This window comes from Piliocolobus tephrosceles, chromosome 13 (genome assembly GCF_002776525.5).
Source record: "Piliocolobus tephrosceles isolate RC106 chromosome 13, ASM277652v3, whole genome shotgun sequence".
NCBI lineage: Eukaryota > Metazoa > Chordata > Mammalia > Primates > Cercopithecidae > Piliocolobus > Piliocolobus tephrosceles.
This window is the reverse complement of record NC_045446.1, coordinates 64,901,368-64,923,779: the sequence shown is the minus strand read 5'-3', so window position 1 is coordinate 64,923,779 and position 22,412 is coordinate 64,901,368. Positions and strand designations below refer to the sequence as shown.

Below are 22,412 nucleotides of genomic sequence, written 5' to 3'. Positions count from 1 at the left end.
ATGGGTAAGAGAAACCTGCAACTGTAAGATTAAAGTGTACTGATTTAATTGATTTATTATAGAATTCTGTTATTCCTAGTCATTTAATGAAAACACACTAGCCAAGAGGCTATATGTATGCAAAGTACTATGTAACACAGGAAATAAACATATTCATGTACATTATTCACAGAGGAACTGCAAGCAATTATTTTGAAAAAATAAAGAGCTACTGGTAGATATGTATAGATGTCAGTAACCATGTATCCCCATAATTTAACAATTTGGGGGATATCTTTCACATCTACAGCTAAAATGAACAAATGGCTTCAGTAATACTAAGCCTGGCCTCTACCTTCTCCTATGAACTATAATTCTTATATCCATAACCTGCTTTCTACCAAGATGAGACAAATATTTCCAGTCCTTGGAAAAGCTAGTGGCAATTTATAAGCAAACTGGCAGCTTACTGTTCCTGCAGTATACATCAAAAAAAGAAATATGATGGCTATCGCTTAGATTCTCAAGTTCTGCCCAAAGCCCAGGAATGGGCTCTCCAAGAGTACCCTGAATTCAAATTCTGAGTAAAATCTGTTCTGCTCTTGGTTCTTACAATTGTACTTTCCCTTTTTCATGCACTCTATTTCCTTCCTTTCATTATCAAACTGTGAAACAGTAGTCTAAAGCCAGGCATGGTGGCTCACACCTGTAATCCCAGCACTTTGAGAGACTGAGGCAGGAGGACTGCTTGAACCCAGGAGTTCAAGACCAGCCTGGGCAACATGGTGAGACCCTGCATAGTACTAAAAACACAAAAAATTAGCCGGGCGTGGTGGCACATGCCTATAGTCCCAGCTACTTTGGAGGTGGGAGAATCGATTGAGCCTGAAAAGTAGAGGCTGTAGTGCACCATGATTTCACCACTGAACTCCAGCCTGGATGACAGAGGGAGACCTTGTTGGGGGTACAGGCAGAGTCGAGTCTATATTGGGTGATTATTTCTTCATTTCTCACTCAACCTATTGAAATGATTCCTATCTTTTGCACTTATATAAATGGCATCAAAGGATACATATTCTTTTGCAACTTTTCCTTTTGCAAATATTTTTCCAGATTTATCCATGTTGATATATAAATACCCAGTTCATTCATTGTAACAGCCGTAGAAACTAATTTATCCCTTCTCTTATCAAAGACAACTGTTACTACATTTTCCAGTACTACAGTGCTGTAATGTGAGCATCATTGTGTGTGTGCATATGTACACAAGAGTTTCACTATGGCACACACCTATTAATGGAATCTCGGCATAGCAAGGAATCTCTTCAACCTTACTAGATATGGCCAAACTGCTCTCCAACGTGGTTGCATGGCAACTTATACTCCTCCAGCAGTATATATGTGCTCATTAATTATAATTAATCAATTACAAATTATAGCAGTCTGATAGCATCGCATCACTGGTTTAATTTGCATTTCCCTGATTACTAATGATGTTGTGTATCATTCCAGATGTTTACTGGCCTTTCAGTTTCCTTCTTCTATGAAATGCCTATTCAAATCTTCTCACCATTTTTCTAATAAGGTATCTGTCTTAGTGATCTGTAGTTCATATATGTTGGATATCAATCTTTTGTCAGTTATTTCACTGCAAATATCTTCTCCCAGCCTCTGGTTGGTCTTCTTAATCTCTTTTTCTGTTTCTGGTGTGTTTGTTGTTTTCTGTTTCTTTTGAGGCAGGGTGTCGCTTCTGTCACCCAGGTTAGAGTGCTCACTGCAGCCTGAAACTCCTGGACTCAAAGTATCCTTCCACCTCAGCCTCCTGAATAGCTGGGTCTACAGGCACGCCCCACCACGACTGCCTACATTTTTATATTTTTTGTAGAGACAAGGTCTCCCTATGTTGCCTAGGCTGCTATTGAACTCCTGGCTTAAAGCAATCCTCCCACCTCAACCTCCCAAAGTGCTGGGATTATAGGCAAGAGCCACCATGCCCGGCCCAATTTTTAATTTTAATGTGGTCATATTATCAGTCTTTATGTTTTGTGTTTGTTTGAAAGTCCTTCTCTACTCCATTTTCATAGAGATACTCCTAGCATTTTCTAAGTTTTACAGTTTGACTTTTAATCCATTTACAACTTTTTTTTTTTTTTTTTTGAGACAGGGTCTAGCTCTGTCACCCAGGCTGGAGTGCAGTGGCATGATCTCAGCTCATTACAGCCTCTGCTTCCCGGGTTAAAGTGAATCTCCTGCCTGCACCTCCTGAGTAGCTGGGACTACAGGCATGCGCCACCACGCCTGGCTAATTTTTGTATTTTTAACAGAGACAGGGTTTCACCATGTTGGCCAGGCTGGTCGCAAACTCCTGACCTTGAGTGATCCGCCCACCTCAGCCTCCCGAAGTGATGGGATTACAGGCGTGAGCCACCATGCCTGGTTCTACAAATAATTTTTTGTATATGGTGCTAAAGATCTATTTTTTTTTCTTGTTTTCTGTAAGGTTAGCTAACTACCCATGACAAGTAAAAATGACACCTTTACCCCAGTGCCTTGTAATGGCCACCCATTATCCACCAAATTTAAACATATGAGGGCATGTTTCTATGCTCTTTAATTTTAAAATTAGTTATTCAACCACCCTGATACTAATACCTCACTGTCTTAATTAATATGGCTTTAAACAGCTTGATATTTGAGAAAGCAAATCCACCCATCATGTTCTTCAAAATGGTCTTGACTATTCTTGGCCACTAATCATCCTTATTAATAAATTCCACTTTAAAAGCAAAGACAGTGGCTGGGTACAGTGGCTCACACCTGTAATCTCAACACTCTGGACAGGCCAAGGCAGGAGGATACACTGAAGACAGGAGATCAAGACCTGCCCTGGCAACATAGCGAAACCCCATCTCTATTTTTAAAAAAAAAAAAAGAATTGGGAGGCCGAGGAGGGCAGATCACAGGGTCAGGAGATTGAGACCATCCTGGCTAACATGGTAAAACCCTGTCTCTACTAAAAAAAAAAAAAAAAATACAAAAAATTGACCAGGCATGGTGGTGGGCACCTGTAGTCCAAGCTACTCAGGAGGCTGAGGCAGGAGAATGGCATGAACCCGGGAGGTGCAGGTTGCAGTGAGCCGAGATTGTGCCACTGCACACCAGCCTGGGTGACAGAGCAAGACTCCGTCTCAAAAAAACTAAAAATAAAAAAGAATTAGCCGGATGTGGTAGCTCATGCCTGTAGTCCCAGCTACTCAGGAGGCTTGATTGAACCTGGCAGGTGGAGGTTGCAGTGAGCCCAAATCACACCACTGAACTCCAGCCTGGGCAACAGAGTAAGACTCTGTCTCAAAAGAATAAAAAATAAAAAAAGAAAGTTTCTTTCTCCTATTCCACAAGTTCTAGTTTTTTAAAAATAATGAATGATAAATTTTGTCAAATGCTATTTTGAGCCATCTATTGCAATGACCATATAGTTTTACTCTCCTTTAGTTTGTTAACATGGTGAATTACATTAGATTCTTAATGTTAAGCCAAACTCCTATTCTTCAAATAACTGCTACTTGGTTGTGATTTTCTAGAAATATACTACTAGATTCAGTCTATGTTTCACCTGAGATTTTAAAAATCTGTGCTCATGCCAGGTGTGGTGATTCACGCCTGTAATCCCAGCACTTTGGGAAGCAGAGGCAGGAGGATCGCTTGAGGTCAGAAGTTAAGACCAGCCTGAGCAACACAGTGAGACCCCCATCTCCACAAAAAAATAGAAAAAAAATGAAATAAAAAGATAAAAAATAAAAAAAAAATATCTGTTCATGAGAGTTGCCTATACTTTTCCTTTTTCATACAGTTTTTGTGTGAATTTGTTATCAAGTTGTAAAAGCCCCCAAAACAAGTCTGGAAACATTTTGTTTATTCCCTGGAACCATTCATCCTTCAATATTTGGGTAACCATCTGTGCCTGGTACTTCTTCAATGGACAGTATTTCTTCTTGCTTTTTCAATGGAAAAGTTTCAAATAAATATATTATTAGAGAAACCAGTAAAATGAACTACCACAAATCATCCAGCTTCAGTCATCAATCATTAGCAATCTTATTTTCTGTCCTCCCCTAATCAATACCTGCTCCCTATCTCCTGGAACAAATTTGAAGTTATTTTGAAGCAAATCCCAGACATCATATCATCTTAGCTATAAACATTTTTAACATCTAAGAGAATGATTATTTTAAAATATATAACCAGAAAACTACTGTCACACTAAAAATGTAAGTCTTTAATTAACCAACAAATATCCAGCTGGCATTCAAATTCTCATCAAATGTTTTCATATAGTTTTTTCAAATCAAGACCCAAGTAAGTTCATACACTTAAACTAGTTGTATCTTTTAATCGATGGGTCGCCCCCTATTGCTTTTTTTCTGTAATTTATTTGTGTAAGAAAGTGGGTCATTTGTCCCTTAGTTTCCCCATGTTCTGCATTTGGTTCATTGTGTCCACGTGGTGGTATTACTTAGTGGGCAGATTTTACTCTTTGCTAATTAGTTACATTTCTAGTCCTATTTTCTATATATTCTTGAGTCAGCTATGATGTTATACTTTTCCACAAAACTATTTTATCCAATTTTTCAAATTCATGGGCAGAAAGTTTTCCATATTCTATATTTATAGGTTTTTTAAAATCTTCATTATATCTGTAGTTGTATTCCCTTTTTCATTCCTAACATTTATGCCTTTTCTTTGATCAATCTTGCCAGCGGTTAGGGTTATAGATCTTACATTAATCTTTTCAATGAATTAGATTTTGGCCTTGCTAATTCTTTTGCTTTCTATTCCATTAATTTCTGCTCTTTATTCTTTCCTATCTTCTACTTCCTTTGGGTTTAATCTGCTGTTACTTTTTTAACTTCTTCAGTTGATCCCTTGGTTTTGTTCTCTTTTTTTTTTTTTTTTTGAGACATTGCCCAGGCCGGAGTTGTTGCCCAGGCTGGAGTGCAATGGTGCGGTCTCAGCTCACTATAATCTCCATATTCTAGGTTCAAGCAATTCTCCTTCCTCAGCCTCCCAAGCAGCTGGGATTACAGGCACCTGCCACCACACTTGGCTAATTTTGTGTATTTTTAGTAGAGACAGGGTTTCACCATGTTGACCAGACTGGTCTCAAATTCCTGACCTCAGATGATCCACCTGCCTTGGCCTCCCAAAGTGCTAGGATTGCAGGCGTGAGCCACCACACCCAGCTGGTTTTGTTCTTTACCAACATTATTTAAATTTTATTTTTTTCAATTTCCAAACATGAATTGGAGGGGGAATTAGTTATCTTTTCATTATTAATTTCTAATTTTATTATACTACAGTCAGATAAGATGGTTTATATATCTTTCGTATTTGTCAAAACTTCCTTTGTGCCTAAATGAATCTATGAAAATTACATAAATGTTGCATATTTGTTTAAAAAGAATGCATGTTCTCTAATCTAGGAGGTGTATGGTTCTATATATGCGTAGTAGATCAAGCTATATATTGTATTTCTTTTCAGGATTAACCCCATCGTTTTGAGACAGGATCTCGCTCTGTCACCTAGGTTGGAGTGCAGTGACACGAACACAGCTCACTCCAGCCTCGACCTCCTGGGCTCAAGCAATCCTCCTGCCTCAGCCTCCTGTATTGCTGGGACCACAGGCACATACCACCACATCTGGCTAACTTGATTTATCATCTGGCTAAATGAGAGACAGGGTCTCATTTTTTTGCCCAGGTTGGTCTGGAACTCCTGGACTCAAATGATCCTCCCACCTCAGCCTCCCAAAGTGATGAGATTAGGATGAGCCACCACGTCCAGTCTACTGTAAATGTTTAATGTGCCATCTGACTTAAAGCCTAAAGTTGATCAATATCTCTATCTTCTTATTGAACTACGTTATGTATAGATAGAACTTTAGAAATCTGTAATGAGAATCACTTTTCTCCCTGCTTACATTTTATCCTTACCCAGTATTTTAGTTTTACCTTGGTTTTAGCCCCTACACATCAGTCATAATTATTTTGTTTTATACAGTCAACACTAGCTTAGACTACCTACTGACTTCTTTCTTCACCACAACTTCTTATATTCTATTTTCTCCCCTAAGTTACATTTTTCTTCCTGCACTATATGCTTTGTTTATAATAGTACTTTTAGAAAATGTGGTAAATTCTCTTTTTCCTGTCTGAAAATATTTTTATTTTGCCCTTACTTTTTTTTTTTTTTTTTTTTTGAGATGGAGTTTTGCTCATGTTTGCCCAGGCTGGAGTGCAGTGGTGTGATTTCAGCTCACCGCGTCCTGGGTTCAAGCAATTCTCCTGCCTCAGCCTCCCAGTGATTACAGGCATGCGCCACCACGCCCGGCTAATTTTTTATATTTAGTAGAGACAGGGTTTCAACATGTCAGGCTGGTCTTGAACTCCTGACCTGAGGCGATCCGCCCACCTCGGCCTCCCAAAGTGCTGGGACTACAGGCATGCGCTACCTCGCCCAGCGCCCTTACTCTTATAACTTACCTGAGTGTGAAATTCAGATCTCTCTCAAGGCTGAAGATATTATTCAATTTTCTTCTGGTCTCTCTTATAGGTTAAAAGATATATGCTCTCAGTCTGATTACTGCTCCTTTGTCTTTCCTTTTTGGTTATACTTAATAGTCTTTGGTGTTCTGAAGTTTCACTGCAATGTGTTTAGTTGTGGGGTTTTGTTGCTGCTTTTCTGTTGTTAATTCTTACAGGTGCAGTGGCTCACGCCTGTAAAGTCAACACTTTGGGAGGCCAAGGTGGGAGGATCACTTGAGCCTGGGAGGTCAAGACTGTAGCAAGCTATAATCACACCACTGTACTCAAGCCTGAGCTACAGAGCAAGACCTTGTCTCAAAACAAAAACAAAAAACGTCTTGCTAGGGCCTCATGAGACTCGAACCTAAGGATTCAGGACTTTTACTAATTCTAAAAAATTATCAAGTCATCTTCTCTTCAAATTCCACACCTCCTCCACATTTTTTTTTTTCCTCCTGGAAGTACTATTACATGTTGGATCTTCTTGATTTGTCCTTCTCATTTTTCTTCACCTTCTTTCAAATTTTCCTTTATTCATTTGTATTCCTGAGAATTTCCTCATGTCTATGTCCCACCTTACTAATCTCTCTTCATCTGTGTAAACTATTGTTTCACTTATTTATGAGATTTTTAACCTCAGTGACTATATTTTTCACTATGTTTCATTCTTTTTCAAATGTGCCTGTTTCATAATGCTTTATTCATTTCTTGGGATGTCAATTCTTTAAAGTCTTTAGCCACTTAAAATACGCTAATTTAAATTATCTCTCAAATTGTCACTCTCTTATTCCAGTTCTTGGAGCTATAATCCTCCTGCTTGCTCCTTCTGCTGACTCTCATTTGTGGTACAAAGCCATTTCCTCATGTGTCATCATTTTTAATCATAAGTTCATCTTCAGTTGGGCTTATTTCTTCTGTAAGAATCCCTTGTGGTCTAAGGTATGGATGTACCTCTCAAAGTCTTGTTTTTCCTGTCTCCAGGTGACCCAGATGTATCACTAGCTTGAAGTCTGTTTTTATATTAATTTCTGGGCCATATAATATAAACCCAGTTCCCAAATGTAAGCAAAGTATAGATCTTGTGCTTCAATTTCCCAGGCAAACTTTTTTCATTTTCTCTTTGCATAGAGCTCAAGTAAATCAAGACAAGATTTCTTGTCGTCTCCTTGTGTAACAAGGAAGATTATTTTTCTAGCCCACCCTTTCACCTAGAGTGCAGCACATAAAAAAATCTCAGCTTTATGCAGAAATCTTAGTTCTGGTTCCTTTTTGCATATGGTTAAAACTCAACCTGCTAGGAAGAGGACACCTGAAATAACCCTTCTCCACACTCCTCACTCTGCTCCAGGGCAATATAGCACAGGGTCAAGGGCTTACAGTTTTGGTTTGTAGTTCCATTTTTGTTTTTGGAAACTGGAGATTTTCCTATCTTTCCTATATATTCAAGAATGTATTTAAAAGAATTGTCATTCTTTATTATGCAGCTTTTGGGCTTTCAGTTTTGGTTTGTAGTTCTTTTTTGTTTTGGAAACTGGAGATTTTCCTATTCTGTATATTCAAGAATGCATTTAAAAGAACTGTCATTCTTTATTATGCAGCTTTTCTGCGTATTTGTGTCAGGAGTTTTAGCCATCTTGCTAAAAAGAGAATTTGGGCTCTCCAATCCTTTTGGTACAACACTCCCATGGGAGTGATCTCTCTAAAGTTCAAAGATGAATTCCTCTTTGAAACTCCTCAGTCTATCCTCATTCCTTAGCATTGCACTCAAAGTCCACTATTATTCAGCAAGTGCCCATTTCTGCAGTCCCACGTGCTTCCACTCTCCCACATGCACTCTATACTCTAACCACTCCTGCTTACAATCCCCAGAACGCTCCTTGTTTCATGCTCCTATGCCTTTAAATGTACTGATTTCCCTCTCTCATCTTTATGCTGATGTCATCCACCTAATGAATACTCATGGTCAAATGTCTGGCATTTACTGGAGCCATTCCTGACCCATCTAAACTAGATCATCATCTTTGTGAAAATACCTTACATTTGTTGAGCTGGCTCTTTATATGCCAAGCATTGTAATAATTCATTTAGTCTTTAACAACAACCTTTTGATTTTAATACTATTACTATTCCCATTTTCCAAATGAAGAAACTAAGACACAGAGATTGTTCAATAACATACAGCTATAAATAGCAAAGCTAGAATTTGAACCCAGGTAGTCTGTCTCCAGATTTTCCTTTATTAGCCTGCTCTATTAATATATACTATATTGCCTTCTACAATTATATCTTGCATAACAGCTGTTACAATACTTATCATACCACATTTCAGTTGCATATTTACAACCCAATCTTCCCAACTACACTTTGGGACAGAACCATGCTTTACCTCCCCTATTTGCAGCTCCAGTGCCTAGGCCTAGCACACAGAAGACCCTCAAATGGTTACTAAATGAATCAATGTCTGAAGTTAATGCCACAGCCAATGCTTTAGTCCAGGCCCTCTTCATCACTTGCCTAAACTACTAAAACAGTCCCCTAACGACTTCCGGCCTCCAGTTTCTACTCACACCTTTCCTCTTCCAACCAATATATATTGTCTTTCTAAAGCACATTATGATGTCATTCCACCACTTAAAAATCTTGAAGAGTTTTATAGGATAAAGTCCAAGATTCTTTTACCCTAATACACAATGGCCTTCATGATCTAACTTTTTCAGTCTCTTCTCTACTTCCCCACTCCAGTCCACACTCCACCTATATTTAGCTTTTTGCCAATCCCTGAACATCCCAAGCACCTTCCAGCCTTTCTACATGCAGGCTCTTCTACCTGGAATGGACATCCCCTCCTTTCTCATCTGGTGAATAACAAGTATCTCCTAAATTCCTGCTGTTCAATCCTGAATTCTGTAAGTTGGAGCTATTCTTCAATAGTAATAATGTTTAGTTGGTAAAGTTGCATGTAATCTCAAGAGCTTTAAAAAACATCTTAGCACAGGGCAAATGTTTCCTGCACTGGTATAACACATAAGGATACTTTCAAATTCTCGGATATGTGTCATTAAGGATAAAGAAATGAGTCATTTTACATATTTTAAACAAATCCTTACAGACTAGGGAATTCCTGTCCTCTTGCATTACAATCACATGGTTTCATTATTCATTAGTCCTAAATGTAATTTAGGCTGCACACATAGCAAACATTGTCTGTCAACTGAGTAATAAACCAGAACTACTTGCTTTTCACAGAAACGGGAAATTTTTTAAATGCAGAAATGTTAACCCTAAGTGAACAGGGAAGTTGAGATGGGATGAGAAGGGATAAGTGAGGCACTATCCAATAGTTTTTTATCTAGTCAATTTTCATGTTTTGTTTGTTTTTCAGAGAGAGTCTCGCTCTGTCGCCCAGGCTGGAGTGCAGTGGCGCAATCTCAGCTCACTGCAACCTCCGCATCCCTACCTCAGCCTCCCGAGTAGCTGGGACTATAAGCATGCACCACCACGCCTGGCTAATTTTTGTATTTTTAGTATAGACGGGGTTTCCCCATGTTGGCCAGGCTGGTCTCAAACCCCTGGCCACAAGTGATCCGCCCACCTCTGCCTCCCAAAGTGCTGGGATTACAGATGTAAGCCACCGCGCCTGGCCTATCTATTCAATTTCTGAAAAGCACTTTCAACACCACGAAGAGAAAAAAATTTAAACTGCCAATTTAAAAGATTCACCAACCTTTGTCTAGCTTTTCTTCAGTCATTACCCACAGCAGATGAAAAAGAATCCAAAAAAGTAAAAAGGTTTTGGTTTCAAATTCAAAAGCAGTATGATTTGGAATAATCATACTTGATTTCAAACAGACTAAATGAATTCTTAAAATCCATTAATCATTTTTAAATGAAACTTAAGAGTGGCTGCAATGTATAGTTCAAAATCTACCTATGTAAGCCTGTATGGTATGTTTTTTAGATCAACAGATAAGGAATGTCGCTAAATTTAGAATATAAGTTCCATGAGAGAGAGATATTTAATATTTCATTCACTAATGTTTCCCAAAGACCTGGCACAGAGTAGGCACTTACTACACAATTCCTGAATATTGCTCAAAATGGTCCAAATATTTAATATGTCAATATATACAATGAGTTGTAGATCCTCAAAGAATATGAAGTTGAAGTCTGAGTTCATTTTGAAATGATCATTGATGTAGCCCTTACACACACAGTTTCACAAATCAACAAGAAGTGACACTATATCCAAAAGCCAACTGTCAATGCATAGAAGAATTAAATAAAACACATACACAGGCGTCATTAAGGTTCTGAACCTTAAAGCTTGCCAAAAAGGCTGGCAAAGAACAAAAATATCACAAGCGCAACCAAAATTTTCAACGAAGCACAAACTCTTTACACTTTTTCCAGACAAAGCAATTCCTAAAAGGCACTGGACTTCAACAAAAGAAAAAAATAAAATTAAGAACTTCACTTAAATACCAGTGCATTTACTACAAAATTTCATTTCCAGCAGGCCTGACATTTCCTTTATCAATTGATCCAACTATGTGATGAGAATACAACTAAGCAATATATCTCCGAATATTACTAAAATTGCTATTAGGCTGGTACAAAAGTAATTTTGGCTTTTGCCATTGAAAGTCATGGCAAAAACCATAATTACTTTCGTGCCAACCTAGTAATTCTGTTGCTGCTTCCACTCATAAAAGTATATTGTAAATATTTATAAAACTGGTATTATTAGTTTTCTTTATTAAAGCTATTATGAACATTTCACTGTGAACTAGGCTGTTTCTGTTGACCCTTTTTTTATCTCCTATTAACTCACGTAAACCCTTATTCTCTTATCTGTTCTGGGCCTCAGTTTTCTCTTCTGTAGAATGAGAGATGTAGATTAAAACAATGGTTCAGATTCTGGTGAAAGCTACTGGTGACTTCTCCATAAAAATGCACATATGCATTTACATAATTATTTATAAACCATTATTTATAATAGCAAAAGACAAGAAACAACCAAAATGTCCACCAATAGGTGGTTAAGTAAATTATGCTATATCCATTCAGTAAAATTCCATACAACCTACTGCTATGGACTTTGATGATGTACTGTTAAACCAAAAAAAAAAAAAAGTTAACAGAACAGTGTGTATAATATACAACCTTCTGTATAAAAATGGCAAAAAATAAGTGTACTTGAATTTTCATGTAGATCCATAAACTGTGAAGAACAAACAAGAATCTTTTTTTTTCCTGAGACAGAGCCTTGCTCTGCCACCAGGCTGGAGTGCAGTGGCTTGATGTCAGCTCACTGCAGCCTCTGCCGCCCAGGTTCAAGCGATTCTCCTACCTCAGCTCCCCAGTAGCTGGAAGTACAGGCGTGTACCACCGCACCTGGCTAATGTTTGTATTTTTAGGAGAGAGAGGGTTTCACCATGTTAGCCAGACTGGTCTTGAACTCCTGACCTCAAGTGATCCGCCGGCCTTAGCCTCCCAAAGTGCTAGATTTACAGGCATGAGCCACCATGCCCAGCCCAAGAATCTTTGATGGGAGTGAGAAATAAGGGCGTAAGGGAGAACCTTTTTTTTTGTTTTTTTTTAGACGGAGTATCCCTCTGTCACCAGCCTGGAGTGCAGTGGCACGATCTCAGCTCACTACAACCTCCGCCTCTTGGGTTCAAGAGATTCTCCTGCCACAGCCTCCCAAGTAGCTGGGACTACAGGCACGCGCCACCATGCCCAGCTAATTTTTGTATTTTTAGTAGAGACGAGGTTTCACCATGTTGGCCAGACTGGTCTCGATCTCTTGACCTTGTGATCCGCCCACCTCAGCCTCCAAAAGTGCTGGGATTACAGGCCTGAGCCACCGTGCCCAGCCAAGGGCAATCTTTTCATTGTATACTTTGTTACATTTTTGTTTGAATCCTGTGAATGCGCTGCCTATTAAAATTTTTAATTTAAAAATACTGTATATAACTTCAAGAGGATCAGACAATACACTGAAGCTAAAAGATACTTTCTAAGCCTTTTGGCAATACTTTTGTATTCTAAAATTCTTCCACTGAATAAGCATATAACTGCATATACGAAACAATCCAACAAGAAGAACATTTACGAAAAACATTTTTCATTTTGGTCCTCAATAAACATATAAAGTAATTGATGAATACTAAGTGACTCAATAGATTCTAATTTGAAATCTCATTTTAGATAATTTCCCTTAATCACTGATAAATTTTATGACAAAAACTTTTTCAAGGGAAAAAGTTTGCACAAATCATCAAGCCAAACTCCCTCTCATGGTTCAAATTCAGAACTGGTATTTCACAAAGGTCTCCAAGCTTAGAAATCAAAACGACAATTTCTGGGCGGGGCGTGGTGGCTCACACCTGTAATTCCAGCACTTTGGGAGGCCCAGACGGGCAGATCACAAGGTCAGGAGATGGAGACCATCCCGGCCAACACGGTGAAACCCCGTCTCTACTAAAAATACAAAAAATTAGCTGAGCATGGTGGCAGGCACCTGTTGTCCCAGCTACTCGGGAGGCTGAGGCAGGAGAATGGCATGAGCAGAGATCGTGCCACTGCACGCCAGCCTGGGCGACAGAGCGAGACTCTGCCTCGAAAAAAAAAAAAAGAAAGAAAAATTCTATCCTACATGGCCATATAATCACTGGTACTAATAGGGAGACCAGAGAAATACTGTCTTATATTGTGACCATAACCTCAGAATTTAAAGCAAATTAAGTAGCATATGAAACCATCACACCACATCCACAAAAATAAGGATGTCTGGGGAGGTTTTTATCCCTGATTTGAGCAGGAACAGGATAGAATTGGGTTTTCATCCTTACGCAAGTTACTCAACCTCTCTGGACCTCAGTTTCATATATAAAATGGAAATAAAAGTACTTATCTCATAGCAATGTTGTGAAGCTTAAAAGAAATAACGAGGGCTGAGCACGGTGGCTCACGCCTGTAATCCCAACACTTTGGGAGGCAGAGGTGAGCGGATCACTTGAGGCCAGGGGTTCGAGACCAGTCTAGCCAACACGGCGAAACCCCGTCTCTACTAAAATTACAAAAATTAGTAGGGCGTGGTGGCGCCTGCCTGTAGTCCCAGCTACACGGCGTAGGTAAGAGAATCGCTTGAACCTGGGAGGCAGAGGTTGCAGTGAGCTGAGAGATTGCGCCACTGCACTCCAGCCTGGGCGACAGAGTGAGACTCGGTCTCAAAAAAAAAAAAAATTGGGAGGCCAAGGTGGGCAGATCACAAGGTCAGGAGTTTGAGACCAGCCTGGCCAACATAGTGAAACCTCATCGCTACTAAAAATACAAAAAAAAAAAAAAAAAAATAGCCGGGCGTGGTGGTAGGCACCTGTAATCCCAGCTACTCGGGAGGCTGAGGCAGAAGAATCACTTGAACCCGGGGTGGGGGAAGGGGCAGGGGCTGCAGTGAGCTGAGATGGCACCACTGCACTCCAACCCGGGCGACAGTGCGAGACTCCGTCTCAAAAAAAAAAAAAAAAAGGGAGTGACAAGGAACATAGAAAGTAAGATGCAGGTCCCCCTCAACCCCAGGAATAAAATAGCCCGATATCCTAGGATAGTGACAGGTGTCTCTGGCGGCTTGAATCAAAACAGAGTGCATTCTAGAACCTGTGGTTTTTAGACGCTGCACCTGTATACACAAGCAATGCCTCTCTTTCCCTGCCGAAAATAACACATGGTAGAATTCCCAAAACAGAAGGTGCAAATATCTGGCCTCTCCTGGTTTATGTTTCTTGAAAATCTCATTCAAGATAAGCATTTTTTATCAAACAGAGCTGTAGATGTTGACTGGGTGTGTCCCCAAAAGGATCCTAAGTTATAACACAGTCTTGTTTTATTTTATACAGGGCACTTTTCTATCTAAAAGCTCAGAACCGAGATGCTGGTGTTAATGGAAAGAAGTTCAAGGCAAGAGTCTTACAACAGACTTTTAATTGCCAGCAAGTCAGTAGGAAACCCACACTGCCAAGGAGATCGAAGCAGCCCCTGCCAACCCAATCTTTGTTTCCAAAACTTTTAAACCCAAGCCAGTTTTGTTGGGCACTACTGGACTTAGTAGTAGTAGTATTACCAATATAAACGGCAGTCACTTACTCCTCCTCACTATGTGCCAAGTTGTGTGCTAAGCATGCATTTTCCAACATGTATGAAAACAACTGCACATGTGTGCTTCCAACCCCCTCTGCTCTCGAGTCTGAAAAGCTCCCTTCACACCCTCAAATTCAACCTGTTCCCTAAACTCCGGATTCTCCACACCCTTCACTGACCCATTCAGGGCCAGGAGCCACATCTCTCCAAGCAATATGACCCCCAAACTCTTCATGCAACATTAAACCAAGCACTTCTCTGATCCATGGCCCCTCCCACTCCCACACACCAATTCCAACCTGCCCCTAACTTGTTCCAACAATTCTGTTTCCCTCCAAACTTTGGACTTACGTAAGGCGCCGGGAGCCCTCACCGCCCCTCCGCATGCAACGTGCCCGTCCTTAACTCTGAAGTTCAAAATTCACAAACACACTACACCTGGGCAGAGCCCGGGTTCCAATCCCACGAGAACTCTCCACACCCGCCCGAGTAGGGCCCGGGACTCTCCACCCCCTAACCAGGCCAGGCCGGGCCGGGGCGTGCTCGGCCTCGCTCCAGACCCCAAGGGGAAGTGGGGAAGCTCCACCTGGCTCCGCAGGCGCGGCACGCGGCTCTTGGTCTGGCCCGGGCCCCGCGGCAGCCGCGCCCCCGTCCCGGCGCGGGCGGCAGCGCTCGGGTTGGCTGCGGCGGGCGCGCTCGCCCAGCACCTCTGCGTCGGCCTGGCCGTCGTCGCGGGCCCGACGGCGGGCCCAGCCTGGGCCGCGGGCGCGGCAGCGAGGGCAACCCGGGTCCGCCGCGTCAGCGGCGCGTTGGGAGCAGCCTGGGCACAGCGGGTCGCCGCACGGCAGGGCCGCCGCTTCCCCCGGGGACCCTAGGCACCCGGCGCAGCCCGATTCCTCCGGCCGCGGCGGCTGCAGCAACGGCGGCGACAACACCAACAGCGAAGGTCCAGAAGCCGGGCCTGGGGCCCCAGTCTTAGCTGCCGCCATGTCGTCACAGCGGCCCCGCCGGCCCCGCCGACTCAGAGCGGCCGCTGCCGCCGCGGAAGAGGCCCGAGTACTCGGACCTGCAGCCGCCATCTTGTTTCCCGTTTGAAGGGAGAGTCGGTTGCGAGGGAGAAGAGTGGCGGGCGGGGCATTGCGCGGTGGGCAGCGCTATCTACATATTCATGAGGGGCGAGGCTTCCGTGAGCCCAAAGAGAGTTCTCCCCAGACCTGATTGGCCACAGGGGATACTTCATTAATATTTATTATTCTTTATATATCCGGTCATCAGCTGCACTCTCAAAAAGTCCTTGCAGTTTCCCTTTACTGAACTGAAAGAGGTGGGAACTGAGGGGCTTTATTGGCTATTCTGAATGATGTTAAACTTTGGTTTACTTATCCTGTAATGCCTTGATAACTGAGGAGAATGTGAGTTACTCAGAAACCTGTCTTAGTGTTCATTTGATGTCAGGGCCTGAGCTCTCTCCTAAGGATGGAGGTAGCTTTGCGACTGAAACCAGGGCCACCGTGGTAGCTGCCAAAAGGAGCAGCCTCTTGTCAGTGCTACCTCCTCATCCTCTCTCTCCATGTCCCTTCCTGAAACTGTGCCCCTTGGCTGGTAAAACCACACTTTCCTGGTTTTTTCCCAGACCCTTGGCTCCTTCTCAGTCTCCCGTGTTTGGGGCTTCCATGTGGGTGTTCCTCTAGGCTCAGGCTTCAGTCCCCTTCTCACTCTGCGTGCTGCCCTGGTCCACATTTTCTTCCCTCAGGAGCTCCCAGATTGCTGTCTGCAGCCCAGGCCTCCTGAGTCCAGCCCTCCATATTCAACTGCCTGTTGGAAACATCCTCTTAGATCCCTACATCCCTCATGTACAAAACTAATGTCACTGTCTCCCATCCTCTCTTCAAAACTGCTCTTCTTATTTCCTTCATTCTGTTAAAGGTCCCATCCTCCCAGGTACTCAAGTTCCAAACCTAGCCATCTTGAACTTCTCCCTTATCTCCACAAACCATCAGTTATTTAGTCCTGTCAGTTCCACTAACAAAATGACTATTTCCCCACCTCTTCATCCCATCCCCACTGCCCAATTCAGGTCTAATCATCTCTCACCTAGATTACGGCAGTAGCTGCCAAAGATTGATCGTCTCCCCTCTCTCAACCTCTTCTAATCCATCCTCCACACTCTTCGAGTTGCTTCCTAAAGGCCAGCTCTGACCATGTTACTCCTGCTTAAGCTAGGAAGAGGTGCTTGGACTTTGATGCTAGCGCCCTTTCTGGATGCAGAGGTTACAGGAGAAAGAATGACCCCTCTCTAATGGAAAGGTGGTTCTGCTGCAGTAGTTCTCCCATTCTTTGCTTTCTTTGCCCTAGGATAGATTTGGAGCAGGAAAGCATTAAATAAATGACATTTCCTGGTGGAAATCTTTATAGGATAACACGAGTTTTGTAAAGAGAGAAAAGTAAAAAAGCAACATAGGCTGGGGGCGGTGGCTCATGCCTGCACTTTGGGAGGATGAGGCAGACAGATTGCTTGAGCTCAGGAGTTAAAGACCAGCCTGGGCAACATGGTGAAACTTCATCTCTACAAAAAAATACAGAAATTAGCTGGGCATGGTGGCACTCACCTGTACTCGGGAGGCTGAGGCAGGAGGATCACTGGAGTCTGTGAGGTTAAGTCTGCAGTGAACCATGATGGCACCACTGCATTCCAGCCTGGACGACAGAACAAGACATTGTCTCCAAAAAAAAAAAAAAAAATCAACATAATATAAGTATAACAGAAGGCATCAGAAGCCCTGGGTTTTGATGAGATTGTGCAGAGCTAGTGGTAAACCAATCCAGTGCTGAATGATTGGTTAACTCAGAGAGCAGGGGGCAAAAAAGAGAGAGAGAGATGTATTCCCAAGATAAGAATCAGATGGCCAAAGGACAGTCAAGAGTTGAAGAAAGGCCAATGAGTGATTGAAACAAAGACCTGTTTGCACAGAGGCCCAGACAGAATCCTGCCAGACACAGAAGTAGGGGCTTGGCTGGGCTATCCTTTATCTGTGGGTCCTCCGGACTTCCATCCCAACTTAAAGTTCTTGAAGACATTTTTCCCGGATTCTGACAAAGAAGATCTGTGATCCAGAGATCAAGCCCACCATCATTAGAAATGGGGCCGTTTGTGCAGGCTGTTCACTCTCGATGGCTTGGATCTTTTAATCTGTTTACTTACTCTTGGAGGAACTGAGCCACAAACATAGCATGCTTTCTTGGATACAAATAAATATAGAAAATTTCCTTTAGCAGAGGGAAAAAACAAGAGGTCTGAGCAAAACTGGACCAGAAGCCAGGAGATCTGGGCGAGCTCGCCCAACATCTCTGCATTGGCCTGGCAGTCATCACGGGCCTGACGGCGGGCTCGGCCCAACCCTGGCCCGCTGCGTCCGCGGGAAATGAGCGCAGCCTAGGCACAGCGAGTGGCCGCACCCGGCGCAGCTGTATTTCAAACAGCTAACTTCCCCCTGGGCCTCAATCTTTTAAACAAGAGTATTGAAGGCCGGGCGCGGTGGCTCACGCCTGTAATCCCAGCAGTTTGGGAGGCTTGAGGTGGGCGGATCACGAGGTCGGGAGATCAAAGACCATCCTGGTTAACACGGTGAAACCCCGTCTCTACTAAAAATACAAAAAATTAGCCGGGCACGGTGGCAGGCGCCTGCAGTCCCAGCTACTCGGGAGGCTGAGGCAAGAGAATGGCCTGAACCCGGGAGGCGGAGGGTGCAGTGAGCTGAGATCGGGCCACTGCACTCCAGCCTGGGCGACAGAGCGAGACTCCGTCTCAAAAAAGAAGAAGAAAAAAAAAAAAGAGTATTGAAATTCATCAGTTCTCAACCTGGGACGCACCTCAGAAACCTATATATATCAAAGTCCCGCCTTAGATCTAGTGAACCCAGAAACCCAGGTGGGGGATACCAGGATGTGAATTTTTTTTTTTTAGTGCCATAAGAATTGTAATGAATACTCCTAGGTAAGACCACTACAGTAGATAAATTCAAAGGACCGTTCCAGCACTAACATTGTAGAAGTCCAACTTCCGATTTCCAGCCTCTTCTCTCCTCTATGCCTTTGCTGAGTAATCTTAGTAAAAGCAATAGTGGTGACAGAGAGCAAGGCACACCTAAGAAATCTGGAGAGTCACTATGTGGGAAGCTAATGGCAATGAGGATGATTCTAAAGTTTCAAGCCTAGCAGCCTGGGATTGTGATGAAAATTGACAACTGACAAAAATGCATCCAAACCTCCTTTTCTTTTTTTTTCTTTCTTTTTTTTTTCTTGTTTTTTTTTTTTTTTTTTCGTTTGTTTGTTTTTGAGACAGGGTCTCACTCTTTTGCCCAGGCTGGAGGGCAGTGATGCAATCTGCAATCACGACTCACTGCAACCTCTGCCTCCCAGGCTCAAGCAATCCTCCCACCTCAGCCTCCTGAGTAGCTGGGACTACAGGCACACGACACCACACCCTGGTAACTTTCATATTTTTTATAGAGACGGAATTTCACCATGTTGCTCAGGCTGGTCTCGAACTCCTAACCCCAAGCAATCTGCCTGCCTCGGCCTCTCAAAGTGCTGGGGTTACAGGCATGAGCTACCATGCCTGGCCCAAACCTCCTTTCCATTTGGGGAATTCCCCATTCTGTATAGTATTGATGAGGCTAGGGAAGCTGAAGCTGAAGGGATGTTCTTCTCCCTGCCCCCTAACAGCTAGAACGTGACACGTGACACGTGACCCAGGCTCAGCCACCTGGCCACTCTTCTCTGAGGTTGGCATCTTCAGCAAGTGACATGAAAACATAGAGACAATTTTAGAATTATTCATAGCAACAGAGACTGTAGGTATCCAACAGCAGTGGGGGCCCTGGTGGGGGTTGAGGGGGGTGGCCCTGCAATGGTGAGGGTGGCCATGCCAGGCTGTACCTGAGGCACGGACTTGGCTGTGGTTCCCGTTGCCGAGCCTGCCTAGGTTACAGCCCATTTTCCATATCTGACACTGCAGTTTTCCTGTCAACTCTTTGTATCCTTTCAGTAAATTTCATTTTTTCTTAAATGACTCACAATCTCTGTTGTTTACATCAAAGTACTCTAACTGAGACATTAGTTTGTTGTTTCTGAAGTGTCACCTAAAAATGGTTGTTAAGGGTGCTTGGTAGATTATAAAATGATACAGGAAGCTTAAGCCAACAGCCTAGAATAGAACGAGCCCAAATAGCTTTTCTCTAAGGCCCCACCTGCACCACAGACCACCATGGGAAGAAGGACTCATAGACTCCCTTGAATGTACGATGCCAACTGGAACATGTGGCAGTGTAGCCACAGGTACCAATGCTTCCCCTCCAGCTGCTTTATGAGGATTGTATTGCTGTCAGAATTCCCTACCATCCTTCTCATAGCACCTCTACCCAGATAGCTCTGCATGGTTCCACCACGACCACTAACCCTTTCTCACTCCTCATTAACATCACTACAAACCTTCCCTCTTCCCTCCAGCTGATGGCTCCAGCTTCTCCTTGCTGGACTGAAAGACTCAGATATGAGCAAGACCATTCAGCCTAGTTCCAGGTGGAGACAAGGCTGTTTCTTCCTGCAGGCCCAAGACCCCTTCCTCCAGCTTAAGTGCTGCTGGGTCCATCCTGAGACCTCACACATCTAAGAAGGAGAAGGCTCAGCCCCTCAGACCACACCAGTGCCATCTCTCCTTTAGCCTCCTCATCTCTTTGGATGGCATCTTCTTCCTGTACTCTTCCTCAAGTCAGATCTGCCCTGAGATTTGGCCCCTTCCATTTTGCTTTAAAGATTCTTGCTACCTCCTTACTTTTATTCATCTTCAGTTCCTTCCCTTTTGTTTCAGAGGAAGAGGTAATTCTTTTTGCAAATCTAATCCCTCCATCTGTGTTTGTCATGTCATCTGCCCAGTCTCCTCCAGACTCTTTCCAAACACTCTACAAATACAAATAAGACTTGGTCCTTGCCCCCTCAAAGTCAAAACCTAACAGAGAGGCAAAAGTAGAAAAAAATACAGCAGAAAATAGAAGAGTTATAGAAGAATTGCAAGGGCTACAACAGACATAAATAGAGTGCCATGGAAGCAGAGGGCAAAGGTGAGCAGAAACTGGGGAGATTTCACAGAAGAGGGGACATTTGAGCTCCTTTTTGAAGACTGAGGGAAGGGAGTTCACAACATGGATACAAGGGAAAACAGAGAGAAAATAAGAGCCAAGGCACAAAGGCATAAAAGTTTGGGACCTGTGTGGGACTGGTAAAGAATTTGATGTGGCTAGAACATCAGGTTAGAGATGAGGCTAGAAAATCGGAGAAGAAAAGAAACTAGAATTTATTGAGCAACTACCATGTGCCAAGTGCCATGCTAAGCAACCATATACCTCTCTCATTTAAACCTAAAGTATTGAAAGATTTAATATTTGGCCCAAGGGATTGGTACATACGGATTTGTATTTTTGTTTCTTGGTTTTTTGTTTTTTTTTTTTTTTTGAGATGGAGTCTTGCTGTTACCCAGGCTAGAATGCAATGGCACAATCTTGGTTCACTGCAACTTCCACCTCCCGGGCTCAAACAATTCTCCTGCCTCAGCCTCCTGAGTAGCTGGGACTACAGGCATGCACCACCATGCCCAGATGAATTTTTTTTTTTTTTTTTTTGTATTTTTGTAGAGACGGGGTTTCACTATGTTAGCTAGCCTGGTCTCAAACTCCTGACCTCAAGTGACTCACTCTCCTTGACCTCCCAAGTGCTGGGATTACAGGTGTGTAATCTGTAATTACAGGTGTGTGATCTGTAATCCATGCCTAGCCTGGATTTGTGTTCTATAAGGATAAATATCAATTCTATAATTATCAGTGAATAATAAAAAGAATCTAAGCAGGCTTCATCCCACCCCCAGAGTTGAGATATTACTGGAGAAAGTATGGTACAGCTAATGTTCATTCATTCATTCGTTCATTCAACAAATATCTATTGAGTACCTACTATGTGGCAGGATTATGTAAGAGCTAAGAATTCAGCAGTGAACATGGAAGGCAATGTCTGGATGCTGGCCAGTTTGAGCAGGAACAGCATTAGGTACAGTGTTTGACACATTCCAACTGCTGTGGAATGAATCAATGTTATCGCCTTAGTTACACTTTCATGTTTAGTGAGTTTCAAAGTACTCATTGTCAGAAAAAAAAATTCTAATTAACAAACAAGCACATCGATGGAGCAAAATATTCTTTAATTTCTTTACATTTTCCCTCCAGATGCCTATAAATCCACTTAGAATTGGCAACTAGTCTTACTCCTCTCTGCACCTCCCTCTCCTCACCTCAGTCTTTCTTCCTTTTTTCCCTGCACTCAGGGCCCCTATTCTTCTTCCTCTAGACTCTGACCCCAAGTTCCAAGCAACCAATTAGTTTCCTCTTTGATTTAGTTGTATTTATGTATTTATTTATTTAAGACGAAGTCTAGCTCTGTTGCCCAGGCTGGAGTGCAGTGGCGTGATCTTGGATCACTGCAACCTCCACCTCCTGGATTCAAGCAATTCTTCTGCCTCAGCCTCTTGAGTAGCTGGAACTACAGGCACACGCCACCATGCCCAGCTAATTTTTTGTATTTTTAGTAGACACGGGATTTCACCACATTGACCAGGCTGGTCTTGAACTCCTGACCTCGTGATCTGCCCGCCTTGGCCTCCCAAA

At 42.7% G+C, this 22,412-nt stretch overlaps 1 protein-coding gene across 1 annotated transcript in view; it reads right to left on the bottom strand.

Annotated features, from left to right (window-relative positions):
* Window positions 1–15,805, bottom strand: part of RNF169 (ring finger protein 169) — an 88,302-nt gene extending 72,497 nt beyond the window's left edge. Inside the window, exon 1 of the mRNA XM_023209394.2 lies at window positions 15,287–15,805. Coding sequence (XP_023065162.1) covers window positions 15,287–15,779 — 493 coding nt within the window. The 5' untranslated portion in view covers window positions 15,780–15,805. The remainder of the gene's footprint in view (window positions 1–15,286) is intronic.
* Between the last annotated feature and the right edge of the window lie 6,607 nt (window positions 15,806–22,412).